The 22,740-nt window shown below is 40.7% G+C and overlaps 1 protein-coding gene and 1 pseudogene across 11 annotated transcripts in view; both read right to left on the bottom strand.

The window, feature by feature from the left end:
* The window catches only part of LOC129642100 (60S ribosomal protein L23a-like), a 105,967-nt pseudogene extending 101,019 nt beyond the window's left edge, over positions 1-4,948 (bottom strand).
* MRTFA (myocardin related transcription factor A) overlaps positions 1-22,740 on the bottom strand; it is a 207,448-nt gene that overhangs the window by 123,326 nt on the left and 61,382 nt on the right. For 6 of the 11 annotated variants that reach the window (XM_055566620.1, XM_055566611.1, XM_055566633.1 and 3 more), the window contains 2 exons: positions 5,308-5,382; positions 4,886-5,147 (listed from right to left, as the gene is read on the bottom strand). In XM_055566620.1, the coding sequence (XP_055422595.1) occupies positions 4,886-5,147; positions 5,308-5,325 (280 nt within the window). In that variant the 5' untranslated portion in view covers positions 5,326-5,382. Of the gene's footprint in view, positions 1-4,885; positions 5,148-5,307; positions 5,383-7,424; positions 7,446-22,740 lie in introns of those variants that run through there. The other 5 variants (XM_055566591.1, XM_055566579.1, XM_055566586.1 and 2 more) reach the window with 3 other exon arrangements.

The raw sequence follows: 22,740 nt of genomic DNA, 5'->3' as shown, positions 1-22,740 counted from the left end.
GTAAAAGGTGGTCCCAGTTCCTACAATGAAGAATTCAGGAGTAACAGCAATAAGATGACGAGTTTTGCTCTGAGCATATTCAGTCTGTAGCACATCCAGTGAAGACACAAGGCAGCCAAGCGTAAGAGTCTGGACTCAGGGCAGAGACATGGCCTGGAAAGAGAATATGGAGTCAATGGCAATATAATGGTGGTTAAAGCCAGAATTCTGGGGAACACCACTGAGGGTACAGATACCAAGTAAGAAGCAAGGAAACTCCACAGCTGAACACTGGAGAGTAATAAAATTTAAGAGGTGAGTAGTTGTCGATGTTGTTGTTCAGTCAATAAGTCGCGTCCGACTCTTTGTGACCCCATGGACTGCAGCACTCTAGGCTCTTCTGTCCTTCGCTATCTCCCAGGGTTTGCTCAATTCATGTCCACTGAGTCGGTGATGCTATCGACCCATCTACCACATCCAATTCACCTCGATTCATGGACCTAACACTCCAGGTTCCTATGCAATACTGTTCTTTACAGCATCGGACTATTACTTTCACCACCAGACACATCCACAAGTGAGCATCATTTCCACTTCGGCCCAGCCACGTCATTCTTTCTGCAACTATTAGTAACTGCCCTCTGCTCTCCCCCAGTAGCATACTGGACACTTTCCACCTGCAGGGCTCATCTTCCAGTGTCATATACTTTGTGCCTTTTCATATTGTCCATGGGGTTCTTGCAGCAAGAATACTGGAGTGGTTTGCCATTCCCTCCTCCAGTGGACCATGTTTTGTCAGGACTCTCCACTCTGAGTTGTACATCTTGTGTGGCCTTGCATGGCATGGCTCATAGCTTCACTGACTTACGCAAGCCACTTCACCACGACAAGGCTGTGATCCATGAAAGGGAGAGGTGAGCAGAGAAAACAGTAAAAAGATCTGTGCAGAGGAGTGACTAGCAAGATCAAGTTTATGGCATCACTGACTCAATGGACATGAGTGTGAGCAAGCTCTGAGAGATAGTGAGGGACGGGGAAGCCTGGCGTGCTGCAGTCCATGGAGGCTCAAAGGGTCAGACACGACTGAGCAACTGAATGACAACAACAGTTTCTGTCAGGTGGGGATAATAATTCCCATTGTCTATTTAATCAAATTTTTTAAAAAGGAAATTGGACTGCATAGGAGATTCAGGACAGTTGTTTTCATTGTGTGGTATTAGCACCTTTCTGTGTAATAAAAGGAGTTTGTACTACAAAAAAAAAAGTAAAACCAGTGAAGAGCAGTGTCACAGACAGCACTGGAGAAAAAGTTTCGGGGTGGGGGGCGGTGGCCAACCAAATGCTGCACTGAGGTCAAACAGAATAAAGAGTCCCTATCTGATCCACAACAAAACGAACACTAATGATTTTGGCAATGGCAGCTTCTGAAGAGAGGCAGGGACAGAGGCCAGAAGGCGGGAAAGTAGAGACAGTAACCATAAATTCCTCTTTTAGGAGCTTGACTATAAAGGGAAGGGAATTGCTGTTATTCAAAATGGCGGGGGGGTGGGGATTGGCTGATTTATATGACAAAGAACTGAGAGAGAAAGGCTGAAGACACACCAACGCCTCCGCCTCAACAGCGACCGCTGCCTCCTACTCCCTGAGACCATCGCAGCTGTCTGCACCAATTTCGCCCCTTCCTGCCCAAGAGACGAGAGCTTTGCTGTCTGCCCCCGTCGCCCCCTGCACTGCCGTTCCTCCCATCCCAGAGGAATGCTGGTCCCCACTCACACTCAAGGCAGAGCCAGTATCTTTTGGATCCCATCCTTTCACATCTCCCAGGAACTTTGTTCCATCAGTCACCCTTTCTCTTTTTCTGTCTCCAGCTTTTCCCTCTGGACTAACTCTTTCCCCTTACAATATAAATAAGCTGAACTTTCTGCCATCTTGGGGAAATAAGTAGAAATTAGAAATGGGAAAAGAACACAAACAATTGCTCGAGCGTCCACTATTTCCCAAAATAAAAAATGCTTGAGTTTCCACTACATTTCCCACTATGGATGTAAAACAGAGTTCTTGCCACAAACATGTAAACCATTCACCTATTTATTCAACAAATATTTACTGGGTGCCCACTATGAACCAAGAGTAGAATATATACCGTAAACAAAAAAGTTTCTAGCCTCATGAAATGTAAATACTATCACAGATGGGGAATACAGATAATAAAGATATATCCACACACGTACAAATCCACACATACAAGTCATAGTAAGTGCTTAGAGAAAAGCAAAGCAGGACACAGAGTCACAGGAGGTGCTATCTTAGATAAGATAGGTGGGAAAGGCCTCCCAAAAAAATGACATTTGTGCAGGAACTTCAGTAACGGGACAAGTATCGAGGTCCTGGGGCGGAACCATACTTGACCCGTTCAAGAAACAGCAGGGAAGTAACCGTGGCTGGAACAGAATGAGCTGGGGAACAGAGGTGAGCAATCAGGTCAGAGGTGATTCCAGGACCACCTCATTAGAACTATGATTTCATCCTAAGTCTCATGGCAAGTCACTGAAGGGTTCTGAGAGGAGTGTGACAATGACTGACTTCAGACTCAGCTGAGTGGAGAACGCCAATTACCACACAGGGAGATGAAGAAGTACGACGACAAAGGGCAATGGGCAAACACAAAGCGCTACACCTACCACTGGATACGAGTGGCGGCAGCTTCTCAGAGGGAGTGATGTCCGAAGAGAATACTGAAGGACAAGTAAGAGTTAGTAAGAAAGCAGCAGAGGGTAGAGGGGGTGGAAATGGAGGCCATGGATGTAGAAAAGTCAGAGGAGATCTGAAAAGGTTTGGTGTTCGGTACACCATGAAATTAAAAGACACTTACTCCTTGGAAGGAAAGTTATGACCAACCTAGATAGCATATTCAAAAGCAGAGACATTACTTTGCCAACAAAGGTTCATCTAGTCAAGGCTATGGTTTTTCCTGTGGTCATGTATGGATGTGAGAGTTGGACTGTGAAGAAGGCTGAGCACCAAAGAATTGATGCTTTTGAACTGTGGTGTTGGAGAAGACTCTTGAGAGTCCCTTGGACTGCAAGGAGATCCAACCAGTCCATTCTGAAGGAGATCAGCCCTGGGATTTCTTTGGAAGGAATGATGCTAAAGCTGAAACTCCAGTCCTTTGGCCACCTCATGCGAAGAGTTGACTCATTGGAAAAGACTCTGATGCTGGGAGGGATTGGGGGCAAGAGGAGAAGGGGACGACAGAGGATGAGATGGCTGGATGGCATCACTGACTCGATGGACGTGAGTCTGAGTGAACTCCGGGAGTTGGTGATGGACAGGGAGGCCTGGCGTGCTGCGATTCATGGGGTCGCAAAGTCGGACATGACTGAGCGACTGATCTGATCTGATCAAACAGTCAAAACATATTTTATAAAAATATACCACTTATAATGTCTGCCCAAGAAAAAGACATCAGGGAACAAACTAATAAAATATTTGCATGACTTCTGTGGAAAAAAATTATAAAACCAGTGCATAAATATTAAAGAAGGCCTATTTAACCAGAGATACAAAGCTAACTAAATGGACAGGAAGACCCAATATTTACAATGTATATTTCCCCCCTTAAAATCAAAATCCCAACAAGTACACCCAAAGACATGTACAAGAACTCCACAGCAGCATGATTCGTAATAGCCTCAAACTAAAACAAACCAAATATCCATCAAAAGTAAAAATGAACAAATTACAATCATGAAATGGTTTATACAGCAATGAAAATAAACTACAGCCACACACAATTCAACAAAAAAATTTCAAAAACATAAAAGAAGCCACCAAAGGAATGCCAATTCCGTCCACATCAAGTTTGCGTGCGTGCTGTCGCTCAGTTGTGTCCAGCTCTTTGTGACCCCATGGACTGCAGCCGGCAGGCTTCTCTGTTCACGGGGTTCTCCAACAAGAATACTGGGGCGGATATCCATTCCCTTCTCCAGGGGATCGTCCTGACCCAGGGATTGAACCCAGGTCTCCTACACTGCAGGCGGATTCCTTAGCGTCTGAGCCACCAAGGAAGCCCCAAGTTTAGAGACAAACAATGCTAACCTATTAGCTAACCTATTATGTTAAAAGTCAGGATGGCAGTTTTCCCTGGGCAGGGGAGAGAATACTGATTGGGAAGAAGCACAAGGGGTGGTTCTGGGGTGCTGGAAATGTTTTATTTCTTCCTTAAGTAGTAATTATGCATGTATATTCACTTTATGATAACTCAACAACCACAATGCTTTACAATTTGTGTTATTCTGTATCAATGTTATACTTTGATAAAATGGAAATGTACTAATGTCTGCAATTTACTTTGAAATGCATCCAAAAAATAAGGTGGACTGATGCACTGAGGGATAGATAGATCTATTATAAAGAAAATATTATAAAATGTTAATGGTAGAATCTGAGTGATGGATATAAAGGTGTGCGTTGCAAAACTCTCTACTTCATTCTATGTTTGAAATTTTTCATTTGGAGGAAAAAAATCTCAATGAGTTTTCTTGTAGAACTTCACAAGCTGATTCTAAAATTATGGAAAATTAAAAGGGCAAGATTAGCCAAAACAATTTGGCTCCCCAATTAATATAAGTATTACATAAATGTGTATATGGGTTTACAAAGTGAGAAATATTACTACATAAGGAGAAGCAAAGAAGTAGGAAAAAAAAAATAGAACCTAATTATGGTAATCCAGGCAGGAAATGCCGGGCTTACAGTGATCATCTAAACTTATTATTTCTCCATTTTATAAGAAATAGTAAAATTATAAGAAACTTCCAAGAGACATAAAGTAAGGATCTATGACATTATAAACATGAAGACCTTCGTTCAAATCATGCAATTCAATAATTCCATATCTACTCACCATTCTTCCGCTCACTAAGTGGAGGCAAATTGGGATTCCTGCCAGGGTGGAGGCCGAGGGTCAGCTCGGGCTGCAAGGAGAGCTCCTGCAGTTCATTGGCAACAGCCTCGCTCTGGGGGCTGGGAGCCGCCGACAGGGACACCAGAACGGGTTCATCGTCATTCTCGCCGGCCCCTCCTCCGTCCAGCCCATTCACAGCAATGACGGAAGGGGGCAGGCACACTACACTGGAGAAATCCACCTTGGCTTTCGTGATGGCAACCTGGAAACGGACAAGGAAACGAAAAGTTCAGATGTGGAAAAGAGACAATTCCACTGAGTACAGAATGCTGAATACTAATATTATATCACTGGTGCGCTACCACTATTCTTAAAAAGCTTTTTGTAACGTAAGCTAGCATTATTATTAAATTAATATTTACCATGCTCACAGAGTGCATGAGATTTCAAGTCTGGCAACTGTCCTCAACTGTATCACTCAGGAGGACAGTGTACAACTGAAATAAAACCAATGCACAAACATGTCAATACATGGCAAAAAACATCACAATATTCTAAAGTATTATCCTCCAATTAAAATAAATTTTTAAATAAATAAAATACTACAGAAATAAGAAAAACCAACGCACACACATGCCTCATAGGATAAAAAGAAACAGTAGCAAGGAGAAAGAGCTATGAGGTCATGGTTACTTTCCAACTACTAAGGAAAAATATCTTGAGAAATAACACTTCATGAGTAGAAGATATTAAAGTATATTGTACCAACTTAATCTGAGGGAGAAAATTTCTTTAAGAAAAGAATCCTTAACCACTAGATTCCACATAGAAATATGGAGATGTTTGTTTGATAATGGATAATTGCTCAAATTTTTTAAAATTTTTATACAACTTTTAGAGGTTACTTTCCATCTAAATACTGGCTATATTCCCCGTTTTGTACACTACATCCTTGATCGTATCAAACACCCAACAGTCTGTACCTCCCATTCCTCTTCCATCCATATTGCCTCTCCACCCCCACCAGCCCCCACTGGAAACCACTAGCTTATTCCCTATATCTGTGCGTCTGCTTCTTTTTTGTTATATTCACTAGTTGATTGCACATTTTTAGATTCCACATGTAAGTGATATCATACAATACTTGTCTTTCTATGACTTATTTTACTTAACAAAATGCCCTCCAAGTCCATCCATGTTGCTGCAAACGGCAAAAAAAATCTGTTCTTTTTCGTGGCTGAATAGTGTTCCACTGTGTGTTTATATGCGTGTGTGTACACACACACATATGTATATGTACGTGTATGTATATATATATATGCGTGTGTATCATGTCTTCCTTATCCACTCATCTGTTGATAGGCACTTAGGTTGTTTCCATATCTTGCCAAGTGTAAATAATGATGTTATGAACACTGAGGTGCATATTATCTTTTCAAAGCAGTGGTTTTGGTTTTTAGCTCAAATATTTTAACCTACCTGAATATTTAATCATAGTACCCAGGAATGGGATACTAAAATGCAAAACACACAGCAACATAAGAAAAAGATCTTTAAAAATGAAAAAGAATACAAATAACATGAAAGTCTTTTCAAACACATGAGAATTAATGGTTAAGGGAATTAAGACTATATTCACCCACCAAATCCTGTGGAATTATGAATAAGATTTTTTTCAAATCATTTAAAATGCAGAAAATATTTATTTAAAGTTTTAAAAAGTAAGATATAAAAATACATACTCATATAAAAATATTACACAGGGGGAAAAAGACCATAAAGAGTCACTCAGTCATGTCCAACTCTTTGTGACTTCATGGACTATAGCCCACCAGGCTCCTCTGTCCATGGGATTTCCAGGCAAGAATACTGGAGTGGGTTGCCATTTCCTTCTCCAGGGGATCTTCCCAACTCAGGGATCAAACCAGGGTCTCCTGCACCGCAGGCAGATTCTTTACCAACTGAAGCCATGAGGAAGTTTACCAAAACACAAAATGGGTTTTATTCGTTGGACTATGAAAATTTTTAGTTTCCAAATTTTCTCTAAAACATATATTGCTTTTTATCATGAAAAGGCTATAATTCTTAATCTAAAAAGAGGACCTAGGGGCTCCCTGAAGACTTTAGTGAGGACTTGCATCTAATGTGCTTCAGATGAAGAAATCACCAAAATATTGGAAAGCCATGAAATGAAGAAAGACATTGAAAACGAAAAGGATCATCACATCCACCTTCATGTAAAGCTTTCACTGTGCCCAAAGCTAACTGTAGTTCTGGTTGATCCTCATAAAATACAAAGGAAAGGAAATGATCCAGGTAAGAGCAATTAAAGGGGGAGGGGTTTGACATTAAGAAGAACAGGGATATTAAGAAGGACTCTCTACTCCAAAAAGGATGAAAGAGAGTGAGTGAGGGGTGTTCAAAAGAAAAAATATATATTAGGAACTCAACAGTCTAAGAGACAGTACGGGCAAACACTGGAAAACAACTGTTAAACGGTTTGAAAAATTTTAGGAATTATATAATAACAAATGCCTACCAAGAAAATCCAGAATCTGACCTTCAAAGAATTTTGCCCATCTTGTCTATGATTACCATCATTTAAGCCATGTCTCTATGTGTACCGGGAGAAAACAATTGTTATACATGATTAATCCATCTGGCTTGTTTGCTAATAGCATGTTTGCTTTCCTTAACAGGAGCCTTTTCAGACTAAAAAATTCAATTTTATGTTATTCAAAAATCCTTTGAGGGGAGAAGAGCTCTGTGTGGGGGGGTGTGGGCCGGCTCTCCGTGTACCACATGGAGGAGCTGCAGCCTGGCTCCAGGAAGCCTGAGTGCCCAGCCTCTCCCTGAGCCACGTCTGCCCCTGCCCTCCGCCACCCCTGCATCTGCAGCCCTTCCCCAAACTCTGTGGGACAGACCCTGTGCTCTCCATCCCCAGACAGGCTCCGGGCAGTGGGGCGTGGGCTTAGGGTCTGTCAAAAGTCACTTGAGTTCATGACTGAGCCACATCTTTCCTTGTCCCCTGCAGGAGAGAGAAACCAATCAGGAGGCCCAGAGCCTAAGTGTTTCTCAGACATGCTGTGTGGCCTCAGGTCCCATCTTTGGGTTCCAGTCTATTTTGTCAAGTGAAGAGGCCAATTTCGATTCCTAGCAATGAGGCAGGGACCAGGTAGTCTGAATGTTTCTTAGCTATAAAACACCTAGAAATGCTGGATAAAACTGAACAAGTGTTTTAAATGCATAGCTGAACTAACAAGAAAGTAGAGAAACCCCTGGCTCCAGGAATGAGGCAGGAACTAGGAATCACAGCGATGACACGAAAGTAGTCAAGATGCTGTGCGGCACAGGGTTGGCTCTGGGGAAGCTGCTGGTCTTGGTGGCCATACAGCTTAGGTTTTAATATCCACAGAGGACAGAAGAGGAGGTTTTGAGTCTGACAGGCTAGGGAGCTGGACTGAAACTTCTCTGTAAAGTTGGATTCAATTTCACTGAAGTATAAATCAGTGAAATTTTAGATTAAAAAAAAAAACAGGGTGGGGGGGGTAATCCTTTGAGACTCAAACTCCTTAGGATAGAATCCTCAATTACCCTGAAACATATGAGCATGCTCACACAGACACACAAACGCACATAGATGATGGCACCGAGAAGTGAGTTTAAACACACACACACACTCACTCTCTCTCTCTCTCTTCTCCCAATCCACCTAAATGAGTCCTAAGGAAAGGAGGAGCAGGATAGTACCAAAACTTCAACTTTAGAGTTGTGAAGATACACTGGAATATTACTCAGCCACAAAAAAGAAGGAAATACTGCTATTTGCAAAAATACAGAGAGACCTTGAGCATATCAAGCTAAGTTAAATAAGTCAGAAAAAGACAAATATATGAAATCTAAAAAACAAAACAAAAATAAAAACTCACACACAAAAAAGATCACACTTGTAGTTACCATAAGTGGGGGTGGGAGGTGGAGGAATTGGATGAAGGTTGTCAAAAATACAAACTTCTAATCATAAGTAGAGCTAACACTGTTATACTTCTTTAAAAACTTTCAAATATGCCATATATCCTAAGAGCTCTCATCACAAAGAAGAAAAAATTTTTCATTTATATGCGACGATGAATGTTAACAAAACTGATTGTGGTAAACATTTCACAGTATATGTAAGTCAAGTCATTACGTACACCTTACACCTTAAACTTATACAGTGCTATGTTATCCATTATATCTCAATAAAACTGGGAAAAGACATTTGCTAAGTCATTATAGACTATATGAGTTCATACCTCTCATTAGAAAAGGAGAAGTTTAACTGAGATGCTAACAGCTGTGTGTGTACACAGCAGACAGACCCTGCAAATAGTATCTGCACATTTAACATCCACTTGATAAACACTTGTCCGTAAGACAAAAGCAAATGAAAGACACTTAAAAGATAATCTGGGGACCAAGACAGGCAGGTCTCGAGGAAAATCTGAATGATATAAGATTGGACAGGAATCAGCAAACCTCATTCAAGTACTCCAGGTAAGCTGCTGGGGCAGAATCATACTTTCATATAAAAAGTTCTTAACAAAACAGCAAAATCTCCTTATTTCAGACTTCACTGATATCAGTGAGTCTCCAACCAAGTATGAGATTAAGAAAAATTTTATGCTACTTGAAGGAGGGGTAGGATAAAAGAATGTCAATAATTTTATAGTGTTTACCAGATTAAGAGAAAAACTAAAATACTGCCTTATAATATATAATTGTTAACACAATTACAAAAGAGACTAACACATAACACAATCAATGTTAATACGTCAATGTTAACATTTCTCATTTCAAATGTATTTCTCATTTCAAATGAGCTATTTTTGCATTTAAAATGGCCTGGCAATAGTGTTTCTCAATGTGGAGTTTCAGCTTTGTAAGATGCAAAAATTCTAGAGATCTGTTGGACAATAATGTGAATATACTTATTTTGAACTGTGGTGTTGGAGAAGACTGTTGAGAGTCCCTTGGACTGCAAGGAGATCCAACCAGTCCATTTTAAAGGAGATCAGCGCTGGGTGTTCTTTGGAAGGAATGATGCTAAAGCTGAAACTCCAGTACTTTGGCCACCTCGTGCGAAGAGCTGACTCATTGGAAAAGACTCTGATGCTGGAGGGATTGGGGGCAGGAGGAGAAGGGGACAACAGAGGATGAGATGGCTGGATGGCATCACCGACTCGATGGACGTGAGTCTGAGTGAACTCGGGGAGTTGGTGATGGACAGGGAGGCCTGGCGTGCTGAGATTCATGGGGTCGCAAAGAGTTGGACACGACTGAGCGACTGAACTGAACTGAGCTATCCACTTAAAAATGATTAAGATGGTAACTTTAGTAGCATGTGTTTTTTACCACAATAATTTTGAAATAGCTTGGCAAGATCTCTGCTTAAGAAATAATTTACTAAACTAACCCATATTAGTCACTGAGTTTGAAAGAATAAATTGTCTATTCTTTAAAGTACCCTTAAATTTATTTTTCAGTAATTCAGAACAACCTTATTCCTATTACTTTGAATTAGAAAATTATTATTGCTAAGATGCAGAGATCTGACATTCACATGTGTTACTGCTCCCAAAAGACAATAAAGATCCACCCATCACATGATATCATGATTTTTTTAATGAAGCAAATGAAGTTAAACTGCATAAGTCTGTAATTCTGGTATGTACTTAATACACATAGCTGATACTTCTTTTTTTTTAAAAAAAAAAAGATTTCTCTTTAAAAGAAACCAGAATATGGCCCCTCAAAGAAAGTCAAACCAAGTCCAGGCATGAAGAAAAATGAGGTTAAAAAGTGATGGTTTTTACTCATGCATTTTTAGTAGATTACAGAAAGGAATATCAAATTCTGTAATGACCTGGACCATGACTGCCTGCCACTATCTTGAAAGAAAATGCAGTTTGAAAAACTTTTATTCAGTGTTCCATTCAGAATTTATTTTAATAGTTTAGCACCTGATTGTGAAAGTTGCTCAGTCATGTCCTGCTCTTTGCAACCCCATGAACTATACAGTCCATGGAATTCATACTGGAGTGGGTAGCCTTTCCCTTCTCCAGGGGATCGTCCCAACCCAGGGATTGAACCCAGGTCTCCCACATTGCATGCAGATTCTTTACCAGCTGAACTGGTAAAGGGATTAAGTTCCGTATTTATAATATTATTAAGGGCTTGAAGAAGTCACATGAAAATCTTACATACCTATATAGTTTACCACACATTTTACCAGCAAGTTACATGCTATAGTAGTATTTAATTGAAAGATTTCAAGTTAATTGATTTCAATTTAATTGAAAGATTTCTTTTAAAATGCTAACATTAGATGGTATTACAATAAAATTCTTCCATAAAAAATCATTAGGGGCAGGCGGAACAGATGAAACAAGGGTGGCCCAACACTGGTAACTGCTGAAGCTTTATATTGGGCATATGGAGATTGATTATACTATTGTTCTCTCTATACTGGTGTGTGTTTGCTAACATTCTTATAATTTAAAAAAAATTTTTTTTAAACAAGAGTCTTCCATAGAACAAAGTAAAGACCTGATAAGACATAAAGCAAGGTTTCCTTAATCTTCACCTTAGAAAATAAGCCAAACAAAAGTCAATTGCAAGCACTGACAAACGAAGAGAGAGAATATTTAGCATGAAATATATACACTGGGAAGATTTATTTCTCCAGCAAACATACCTACTTTCTACTCACTTTTAAACAGCCCACAGGAGAAAGTCCTAGTCAACTGGGAATCCAGAGACAAGAACCAAAAATGCTGAGGCATTGCCATCATAGATTAAGTCTACCAGTTCTTGAATACTCCTAAAATTTTATTTACTGTACAATTTGCATGAAAAAGAAAAGCTGAAAGAGTAATATTTATCTCAGATTATATGTATAATGCTATTTAGAAAAATTTTAAAGTTATGTCTCAAAATACCTTCCGAAATATCTCAAAGGAAAGGTAATTAAAATAACCAAGAGAAAAAAATCTGCATCACGTTTTAGTGGTGTGAATTTACACTTCTACTGAGTCCAAAGCCAAACTTTCTTTTTCATCATGGAATCACCAACTTCCATTTCTTGGCTGCTGATTCACATTCGATCAGTAGCAGCCAGAACCAAAACAGCGTGGGGGCAGGGTCATCTCCCACAACCCATCTGTTTCCCTCTCCTGCTGGCCCGGTTCCGCCTCATCTTTTCTCCTCCCCACCCCCTTTGTGGGCCGCCTGCCTTCTGCTGGTGCCGAGCGGCATATGTAACCAGAAGCAACGGCACAAAATGTGTCAGAGAAATGGAAGAGCTCAGGCAGACAGCTGATAAATCTGAAAAAGTATACACTATCATGATTTTGTATTATGACCTGTGATAAGAGAGTTTCACACAACCAAATGATATGGTTCTTTTCAAAAAAAGTTTCTCTGTATAAAAAGTGGTTTTTAAAATCAATTAATGAACTTTTTTTTAGCTGTACAGATTTTTACTTTTATTCCCCTCGATTTACTTTAACAGATAAACCAAATCTTTAAAACTCTTACTGTGTAAGCCTTGCACTCCCAGAAGTTCAACTATTCTGATGGACAGGCCATAAAGAGAGGTCTCAAGACTACACTGAAAAGACAGGGACCTAGCTAAGACTAGCCTTCCAGATACCCCCACCAAAGTGGCAGGCAGGTACTCTCTTATACCCACTAGGCAGGCCCAGTCACCTGCTGAATGACACCATGTGGACCAAGTTAACACCACGTGGAACAGAAGAATCCCCCGAGCTAAGCCCCGCCCAAATGCCTTACCTACACTGGGAGACACAGTAAATGACATCGGATTTCTTAACACCAGCACTGGAAACCGAGATAGAATATACTTTCAAATTCTCAGAAAAAATTATTTTCAAACTGGAATTGCTTATATAGCCTATCACTCAAGTAGGAAGGCATTTCAAGTAACAAACTTTACCACCCAAGTAATTTTTTTTTTTTTTTTTTTTTTTCAGAAAACTTCCCTGGATCTTCAGCTTTTGCTCACTTCAGGTTTTCAGCTCCTCCCAATCATTCTACAGGGAATCAGCCATCAAAGTCTTTCCTCTTATTCCAACAAAACATGTAAAAGCTAACAATGGAGAACTGCCTCTTCAGTAACAGCAGAGCAGGGCCCTTCAGAGCACCTGCTTCACTTCTCATTTCTCCCCTCTAAGCAGCTACCGCTGCTTTCTACTTGTGACCGCCTAGAATCGCCTCTTCTGCAACCCACCTTCTCCTCCCTATTATCACTTGCCAACAGGCTATGTTTCCATAATATCCTGGGCTTGCTTCTCACTGCTTGCTTTTACTACTATTAAAACAGACTGACCCTCCACTAGGCAGTCAAGTGCACTGAGGAAAGAGATTCTGTCCTACCGTCTTTTTGACTCAAGTACCTGGATATTATACTTGACATGGAATAGAACTCAATGAACATTTGCTCATCTACTGACTATATTAACCTCATGGAAACCACATGACATATACACAGTCAGCACTGATACAAAAAAAAAGAGAAAACGGTTCTGTCACAGGTAGGTATTTATGTTTAAATAAAAATACACACAAGATCAGAAAAGGTTCCTAAGACACTAAAGTTGGAGAACAGTCATAAAAAATGGACAGTATTACAGAACAGAATGGGGCTTCCCAGGTGGTAAAGAATCCATCTGCCAAGGCAGGAGATGTAAGAGACATGGGTTCAATCCCTGGGTGGGGAAGATCCCCTGGAGGAGGGCATGGCAACGCACGCCAGTATTCTTACCTGGAGAATCCCATGGACAGAGGAGCCTGGCAGGCTACAGTCCATGGGGTTGCCATGAGTCAGACACGACTGAAGCAACTTAGCACACGTGCACGCACAAAACAGAAATAGGCTCACACACATGCAGAATAGACTCATGGTTGTCAATAGGGAGGGAAGCACAGGGGAGGGAAGTACTAGGCATTTGGGATTATACAGAGACTTGATAAACAACAAGGTCCTGCTGTATACCACAGGGAACTTTATTTGGTATCCTGTGATAAACCAGAATGGAAAAATATTTGGAAAAGTATATATATATTAACTGAGTCACTTTGCTGTACAGCAGAAATTAAGAGATTATAAATCAACTATACATCAATAAATACTTTTAAACGGGTACTACTGACAAGATTCACTTGTTTTTTTATTCATTCTCTCAATAAATATCTACTGAGTACCTACTCCATGCCAGGTATTCTTCTGGGTGCTGAGGGATGCTACAATGAATAAAACAAATTCCTGCCCTCAGGGAGCTTATATTCTTCCAGGAAAAAGAATAGCCTAAACAAAAACATGGGTGTGAAAAGGTGTGGAAGATGTTCTAAAAGAGCAATCACATACAAGCTACATGAGATATGCCTAGAATAGCAAGCTGAGCTTCACTCTAGGAAACAGGAATACATCAACTACAGTTCAATATAAAATGAAATAAAAATTTAAAGTAGGGAACACCATGATCAAACCATGTTTTGGAGGATTAATCTGGCAGTGGAATAAATACTGGATTGGCAAAAAGGACTATGAGGTTGGGAAAAAAGTTACAAAGCTACTTTCATTAGGCAAAGAATAACTTACTGAAATCCTGAATTGCAGTAGTAAATGCAGAAAGGAACTGTCACACACAACACGGAGCCATACCTGGCACAGAGCAGAAAGTCAAATCTCTGCTGAGTTAATGATAAAGAATTTATAAGTGATACAATTGGTTTGTATTTGGTTATGGGGGCAGTGAAGAAAAGGAGGTATCAAAGATGATACCGTGGTTTTAAGCCAGAATGACTGCAGAACACTAATTCTGCTAATAGAAACAGGGAAGAGAGGAGGACGACCTCTACCTGAGGGGATAATGAATGTGATCTTGGGTACTGGATGCAAGAGCCAAAGTGAGACAATAGAAACATCATTTCAGTTCCCTGGTGGTTCAGACAGTAAAGAATCTGCCTGCAATGAGGGAGACCCAAGTTCAATTCAGTGTCAGGAAGATCCCCTGGAGAAGGGCATAGCAATCCATGTCAGTATTTTTTTTTTTTTTTTTTACTTTTTTTAAATTTATTTTTTAATTGAAGGATAATTGCTTTTCAGAATTTTGTTGTTTTCTGTCAAGTCTCAACATGAATCAGACATAGGTATACATATATTCCCTCCCTTTTGATCCTCCCTCCCATTTTCCTTCCCTTCCCACCCATCTAGGTTGATACAGAGCCCCTGTTTGAGTTTCCTGAGCCATACAGCAAATGCCTGTTGGCTATCTATTTTATATATGGCAACGTAGGTTTCCATGCTACTCTTTCCATGCATCTCACCCTCTCCTCCCCTCTCCCCATGTCCATAAGTCTATTCTCTATGTCTGTTTCTCCACTGCTGCCCTGTAAATAAACTCTTCAATACCATTTTTCTAGATTCCGTATATATGTGTTAGAATACGATGTTTATCTTTCTCTTTCTGACTTACTTCACTCTGCATAAATAGGTTCTCGGTTCATCCACTTCATTAGAACTGACTCAAATGTGTTCCTTGTTATGGCTGAGTAATAGTCCATTGTGTCTATGTACCACAACTTCCTTATCCATGCATCTGTTGATGGACATCTAGGTTGCTTCCATGTTCTAGCTACTGTAAATAGTGCTGCAATGAATGCTGGAGTCCATGTGTCTTTTTCAATTTTGGTTTCCTCAGGGTGTATGCCTAGGAGTGGGATTGCTGGGTCAATGGTGGTTTATTCCTACTTTTTTAAGGAATCTCCATGTCTTCCATAGTGGCTGTATCAATTTACATTCCCACCAACAGTGCAAGAGCATTCCCTTTTCCCCACACCCTCTCCAGCATTAATCATTTGTAGACTTTTTGACGATGGCCATTCTGGTTGGTGTCAGGAGATACCTCATCGTAGTTTGATTTTAACTTCTCTAATAATGAGCAACGTTGAGCATTTCTTCATGTGTTAGTTAGCCATCTGTATGTCTTCTTTGGAGAAATGTCTGTTTAGGTCTTTTTCCCACTTTTTAACTGGGTTGTTTGTTTTTCTGGTATTGAGTTGTAGGAGCTGCTTGTATATTTTGGAAATTAATCCTTTGTCAGTTGTTTCATTTGCTATTACTCCAGTATTCTTGCCAAGAGAATTCCATGGACAGAAGAGCCTGGAGAGCTACATAGTCCACAGGGTCACAAAGCATTGGACACGACTGAGTGACTAACATTTTCACTCATATACATATGGAAAACATGGACATGAGTAGAAGGACAGAAACAAAAAGGAATATAAGAATAGGAAGAAAACAGAAAAAAAAAAAAAAGACAGTAAGAGGAAAAGGCAGAGGCACAGATACAAGGGAACGGTAAATTGTTATCATACCTGACTCTGGTGGATACTCAGGAAGGCCCAGTCTCACATTGCCTACTTTGAGGTTTAGACCATCCCTCTGATTCCTAAAATTATCATATACAGCTGAGTATCTAATTACATATCGGTACTTTCTACTCACACTATTTTAGAAGAAGCTCAATAAAGCTGTAACTTTATAATGCTGAGGGGCAACCAGCTGTCCCCAAACTTAAAGACACAAGTAAGCGCAAGGGCTTATAAAAAGGACATGAACTTACCAGCTGGAAGCAGGAGAAATAAATAAAAACATTTAGAATCAAGAAAAGTAAAATATATGTTTTATCTGCAGGTTCATCTTTTTCTTTGTATCACCTCTCCACACCATTCTCTACAAGCCCCTGCCAGATATCCACGGCCGAGACCACAACCTAGAGGTGGTGGGTACACATGGGAACACCCTTCACTGAGCAACACTAACTGCCTTCAGTCCCAATGTCACTAAGAGGGCCTTCTGGGATGGATCTGACTTCCATTAATTCTCCCAACAAATATATATTGAATATCAGGCATTGTTCTAGGCACTGGGAGTGCAAGAGAAAATATTCCTTCTTTCATGGAGCTCTACATTACAATGAAAGAGACACAGACACAAAAATAAATACACAGTAAAATAATTTCAGGTAACCATAACTTTATGGGGGGTGTGGGATGGCTGATTTAAATTAAATGCTCAAGAAAGGTCTCACTGAGGAGATAAGATCTGACCTGAGACTTGAATAACAGCCAACACTTAATGAGCACCTATCTGTGTGAGACACTTCATATGTGTGTATTCAACCTTTACAACATTAAGAGGTATTTACTTATATTATCCAATTTTTCACAGTTCAGGAAATGAAGGCACCGAGAGGTTAAACAGTAACTTGAACGCAGGCAATGAGGTTTCAGAACCCATGCTTCCAACCACTACACAATCTGACACTACCTGAATTTGACAAGCAGCAGTCTACCATGCAGAGGAAACAGCATGTACAAGTTCAAAGGCCATGAGGCGGGAACGAGCTTGACATCTCAAAGGAATTAAAGACCAGCCTGGGCAGGGAGCAGAGGAAGAGGGTAGAGAAGTACATTCTATGAAACACCGTATGCCCCATGAGGTTTTAAGCAATGGAGTGATATGATCTGATGTATGTTTTTGAAAGATCATTTTGACAGCTGCACAGAGAACAGATTGTAGGGGAAACTGTTCACCTTAGTCTGCTGCCTGATTTTCGAGTTTGGTATGTTCTGCCTGGCCCCCTAGAGACAACTGCAATAACACTGTTTCAGAGAAAAGTTATAATATGTGACCTGCATCTTAATAACTTGTATCACTGAGTTTGGTGATATGACCTTGGGCAAGTCACTCTGAATAAAAATTCTTACTCTCTGTCCTGTTCTCTTAAAAGATATTATGAGAAGTTATCCTTGAGAAGTACAGAGTTTAACTACCAGGTAGCCTTTTTTTTTTTGCATGCGAATATTTAATAGAAATTTGACAATTTGCCTTAACCCATCTCCAATTCCATCTCCCCCCACCCCCAAGAAAAGGCTGCCTGAGATTTAAAGCACTATTCTGGCAAGATGACTTCATTACATTCCTTGAACTATACTCATGCCCACAAACACTACAGATATGCTTTCCTTATGATTCCTAATCCCTCTTCTGCGGTACTCAAGTGCATTCTGATTTTTAACTGTGGAATTCTATTTGTCTTTTAGAAGTTTCTTCTCTAAGAGAAAGAATGACGGATGTCTAGAAGTCCACACGCTATGTATAAAATATCTGAATAAACTTAAATATGATCTGAACATACATGTAATTTCACCTACGAAACTGCATAATCCGTCATGAGACACTTTAAGGCAGGAGTTCTTCTGTCACCTCCTCTTTGACACTAAAACCTTACACTCCAATAAGTCAAGACAACCTGAAATGCTGCCAGGCCACAGTATAGAAAATCTGCCCTAGCGATGCTGTTCAGGTATGAACAATATGAAAAAAATTAGTTATTTTTGAACATACTGACTTTGGAATGAGAAACTTGTTGAGACAAACCTCATCGAGGGTGAAGACAAGCAGCAGTTGGAGGGAGAGGGAGGCGTGTACAGAACCACGCTTTGTCTCCACACTACAATGGAGTGTTTGAGGAGAAGCACTGTTTCCAGGGCCAGAGGCTCACGTCCTTAGGTTCCCCAAAGAGCTCTCTCCCCATATCTTAAGAGTATGCTCCCTTCCTTATAAAATGAGCCATGGATATTTCCTAAATCCTTGATCAAACATTTCAAAACACTGAGAATGAAATATCCGGCCATAAAAAGAAGAAAAAAAATCCAGAAACTGTCACAATTTTATAGGACTCCAGCAAACTCAAATCCAAATACAGGAACACGCTCGCAGAGAAGAAGTACACTGAAGACTCGAGTGTCTGTGGGTCAAGGAGAAGAGGCCAGACTACAGCTTCTAGGCACCCACTGGTGCTGCAACGAGGGACCCTCAGGACAACGTACATCTACGACAGCACTTGCCGCATTTGCAATGAAACACCAAGGATGTCGCCAGCACGCGGGCAGGCATGCATGCTTAGTCGCTAAGTCACGTCCGACTCTTTACAACCCCATGGACTGCAGCCCGCCAGACTCCTCTGTCCACGGGATTTCCCAGGCAAGAATACTGGAATGGGTTGCCATTTCCTTCTCCAGGGAATCTTTCGACCCAGGGGTCGAACCCACATCTCCTGCATTGCAGGCGGATTCTTTATCACTGTGCCACCTGAGAAGCCTATGTCACCATCATACTTATCCTTTACTCTTCTGATTACACTTTAATTATAAAAGCTACCCTATTAATTAAATGAATCTATTCTGACAAGATCAGTTACCATCTTTGGTATGGTATGGTATACCATATCAGAGCACTGGCTCTTCACATTACCTTCACAGTAAACAGTGCAGAATTTGTGTTTAAAAATATATTCTCAGTTGCTCATGGTCATCAATGGCTTCAATCAAGGCAGAATCTCTGGAAATATAATAAATCTCAAACAAAAACAGCTAAGTCATGGTCCATTATTCTTCCCTTCTGACAGCCTCTTGCTTCAAATAGTATTACTCTCAGCCAATTAATATTTTGAAAAAGGTGCTGAGAAGTTCTGTTGGGATAAAATGTAACAGACGTCAGGAAATATGTTAACTTCGGTACAATTATATTTAAAGCCCTGAAATAAAGAGGGAAAAAAGACTACAGGCAAAGAAATCCATTTCCCAAACAAAAAACACAATGAAAGTGTTCTCCAAAGCACTGTGGGACTCTCCACTTTACAACTATATCTAAGAGCAGATGCTGTAGAATTCGTAAAACGCTAAGACACACAGCAGCAGCCAGCAGTTAACACAGTGCATTTTGAAGGTGTCTGTGCAGGCAACACGATGTGGATATAGAAGAAGAAAAGGTAAGTGTACAGCAGCACAGAAAGCTTCTGTTGTCTTCTTAGCACCACACCAGTCCTGGGTTACCCATATCTGGACTTCTTTTACATGCTACTGCTACTGCTAAGTCACTTCAGTCGTGTCCGACTCTGTGCGACCCCATAGACGGCAGCCCACCAGGCTCCCCCGTCCCTGGGATTCTCCAGGCAAGAACACTGGAGTGGGTTGCCATTGCCTTCTCCAGTGCATGAAAGTGAAAAGTGAAAGTGAAGTCACTAAGTAGTGCCCGACTCTTAGCGACCCCATGGACTGCAGCCTACCAGGCTCCTCCATCCATGGGATTTTCCAGGCAAGAATACTGGAGTGGGGTGCCATTGCCTTCTCCATCTTTTACATAAAATGACAATAAACTTATATCATATTTAAAGTCACTATTATTTTACTTTTGAAAAAAAGTGAAAGTGGTAGTTGCTCAGTCGTGTCCAACTCTTTGCGACCCCATGGACTGAAACACACCAGCCTCCTCTGTCCATATGATTCTCCAGGCAAGAATACTGGAGTGGGTAGCCATTCTCTTCTCCAGGGGATCTTCCCGACTGGGGATCAAACCCACATCTCCTGCACTGCAGGCAGATTCTTCACCACTGAGCCAGGGGGTTGCAAATGCTTGAACATAATGCTAATACATAATCTGGTGTCAGGAAGAGAATGCTTCACGCAAAAGAGCATAACATTTGCTGTGAGCCTTCAGATACTGAAGACTGAAAAGCTAGTGATGACTGTTACGCAGTGAGAAAACACCTCATTAAAGCACTACCTGATTATACTGGAATGCTTCAAGGGAAACAGGAAAGATTCAGGATGTTTTATGTGTTGGCTGCTTCTTGCCACTTTCAACAATTTATATAAGCGAGGAGGGGTAAAAGACAACAAGGACCTACTGTATAGCACATGAACTCCGGTGAATGTTATTAATACACATGGCAACCCGGGTGGGAGGAGAGCCTGGGGGAGAATGGATACATGGGCATGTGTGGCTGAATCCCTTCTGCTGTTCACCTGAAACTACCACAACATTCTTAGCTGGCTAGACCCCAATACAAAACAAAAAGTTTAAAAAAAAAGAAAAGAAAAAATGAGAGGTAAACAACTAGAGCAAGTTAGTTAATAAGAAGAGATATAAGGGAACATATCATTGCTAAGGAAGGTGTTCTCTTCCCTGTGGCCTGCAATCTCAATTGACTAAAAGCCTCTCACTTTGGAGCCTTATAGGGTAGAAAGAGGAAACCATTCCACACTCCAAAATGGTACAGTTAAAAGAGGTGACTGCCAAATGGAGATAAGACTGGACCTCTGCCATATAAAGGCTATGAACCCAACTGCCAAAACAAAATGGGGGTGGGGGGACCAGTGGGGAGCCAACTGGTTCAGACAGCCTCACCGTGACTGCCATTAAGCTAAGATAGGGTGGAGACAGGCAAAGCACAAAGGTGAGTAAGGAAAAGACCAGAGTTATCAAACTTAAAAACCACGTTTCATCCAGAAATTTGTTCCTCTGTCAGGACAGAAAGTCTTCAAATATACTACTACACAGTAGCACTTAATAATTGCTATAAACCAGAGAATTTTATGTTACCAATCCTCCCCTTTTCTGAAACCATGTCTAAAAAACTAAAGGAAGCATGAGAACCATGTCTAACCAAATAAAGAATATCAATAAAAAGATAGAAATTTTCCAAATGGTGGTTTTTTTACTGTTATTACAATTCTATTACACCTATTGTACACTACTTACTTGGGGCACAGTTACCTTGTCTTTTAGTTTATAAGCCCTGAACCATACCCACCAAAGAAGACCATACATTACTCAGACATCCTGGGCTTTGAACTGAATGCCGTAACTGAATAAAACATTGGGGGAGTTTCTCTTAGGATGAGGTGAATGTGTTGCACATATGAAAAGAAGGGTAGGCATATATATTAGAAAAACCAAAGGGGCAGACTATGATTTAAAAAACAAAAAATCCTAATTACACCCCCAAATCAATTCTCCTCTTCTTAGTAATAAAAGACTGAGGCAAATGGCAATGCAGATTAGTGACTACAATTCCCAGCCTCCCTTGAAATCAGGTATAACATTCTGGCCAATGGTTTCTAAGTGAAAGTACCATGTAGAACTTCTAGGAAGTATAAAGGGAATAAGCACATGTTCGGGGCTTCACTGGTGGCTCAGGGGTAAAGAATCTGCCTGCAATGTGGGAGACCCAGGTTCAGTCCCTGGGTTGGGAAGATCCCCTGGAGAAGGAAAGGGCAAACCACTCCAGTATTCTTGCCTGGAGAATCACATGGACGGAGGAGCCTGGCGGGCTACAGTCCATGGGGTCACAAAGAGCTGGACATGACTGAGTGACTAACATTTTCACTTTCACTTTTCAAGCAAGTCTTCAGCCCTTCCCCCTTCCTGACAGCTAGAATACAGATTGTATGGCTGGAGCCCGAGCACTTCAGATTATAAAGCAGAAAATGCATGCTGAAGATGCTGAGGATAGCAAAAGAAACTATCCCTGAGGAAGCCCAAAGCTTGAATTTATACCTATTACAGAGATCAAATTGTCAACATTCACTGGATCATAGAGAAAGTAAGGGAATTCCAGAAAAACATCTACCTGTTTCACTGACTATGCTAAAGCCTTTGACTGTGTGGATCGTAACAGACCATGGAAAACTCTCAAAGAGATAGGAATACCAGACCATCTTATCTGTCTCCTGAGAAACCTATTTGTGGGTCAAGAAGCAATACTTAGAACATTGTATGAAACAACTGACTGGTTCAAGTCTTAGAAAGGAGTATGACAAGGCTGTTTATTGTCACCCTGTTTATTTAACTTATACGCAGAGCATATCATGTGAAATGCCAGGCTGGATGAGTTGCAAGCTGGAATCAAGACTGCCGGGAGAAATACCAACAGCCTCAGATA

Source organism: Bubalus kerabau, chromosome 1, assembly GCF_029407905.1.
Source record: "Bubalus kerabau isolate K-KA32 ecotype Philippines breed swamp buffalo chromosome 1, PCC_UOA_SB_1v2, whole genome shotgun sequence".
Lineage (NCBI taxonomy): Eukaryota > Metazoa > Chordata > Mammalia > Artiodactyla > Bovidae > Bubalus > Bubalus kerabau.
Note: the sequence above shows the minus strand (reverse complement) of the source record. Positions and strands in the feature narration are given on the sequence as shown.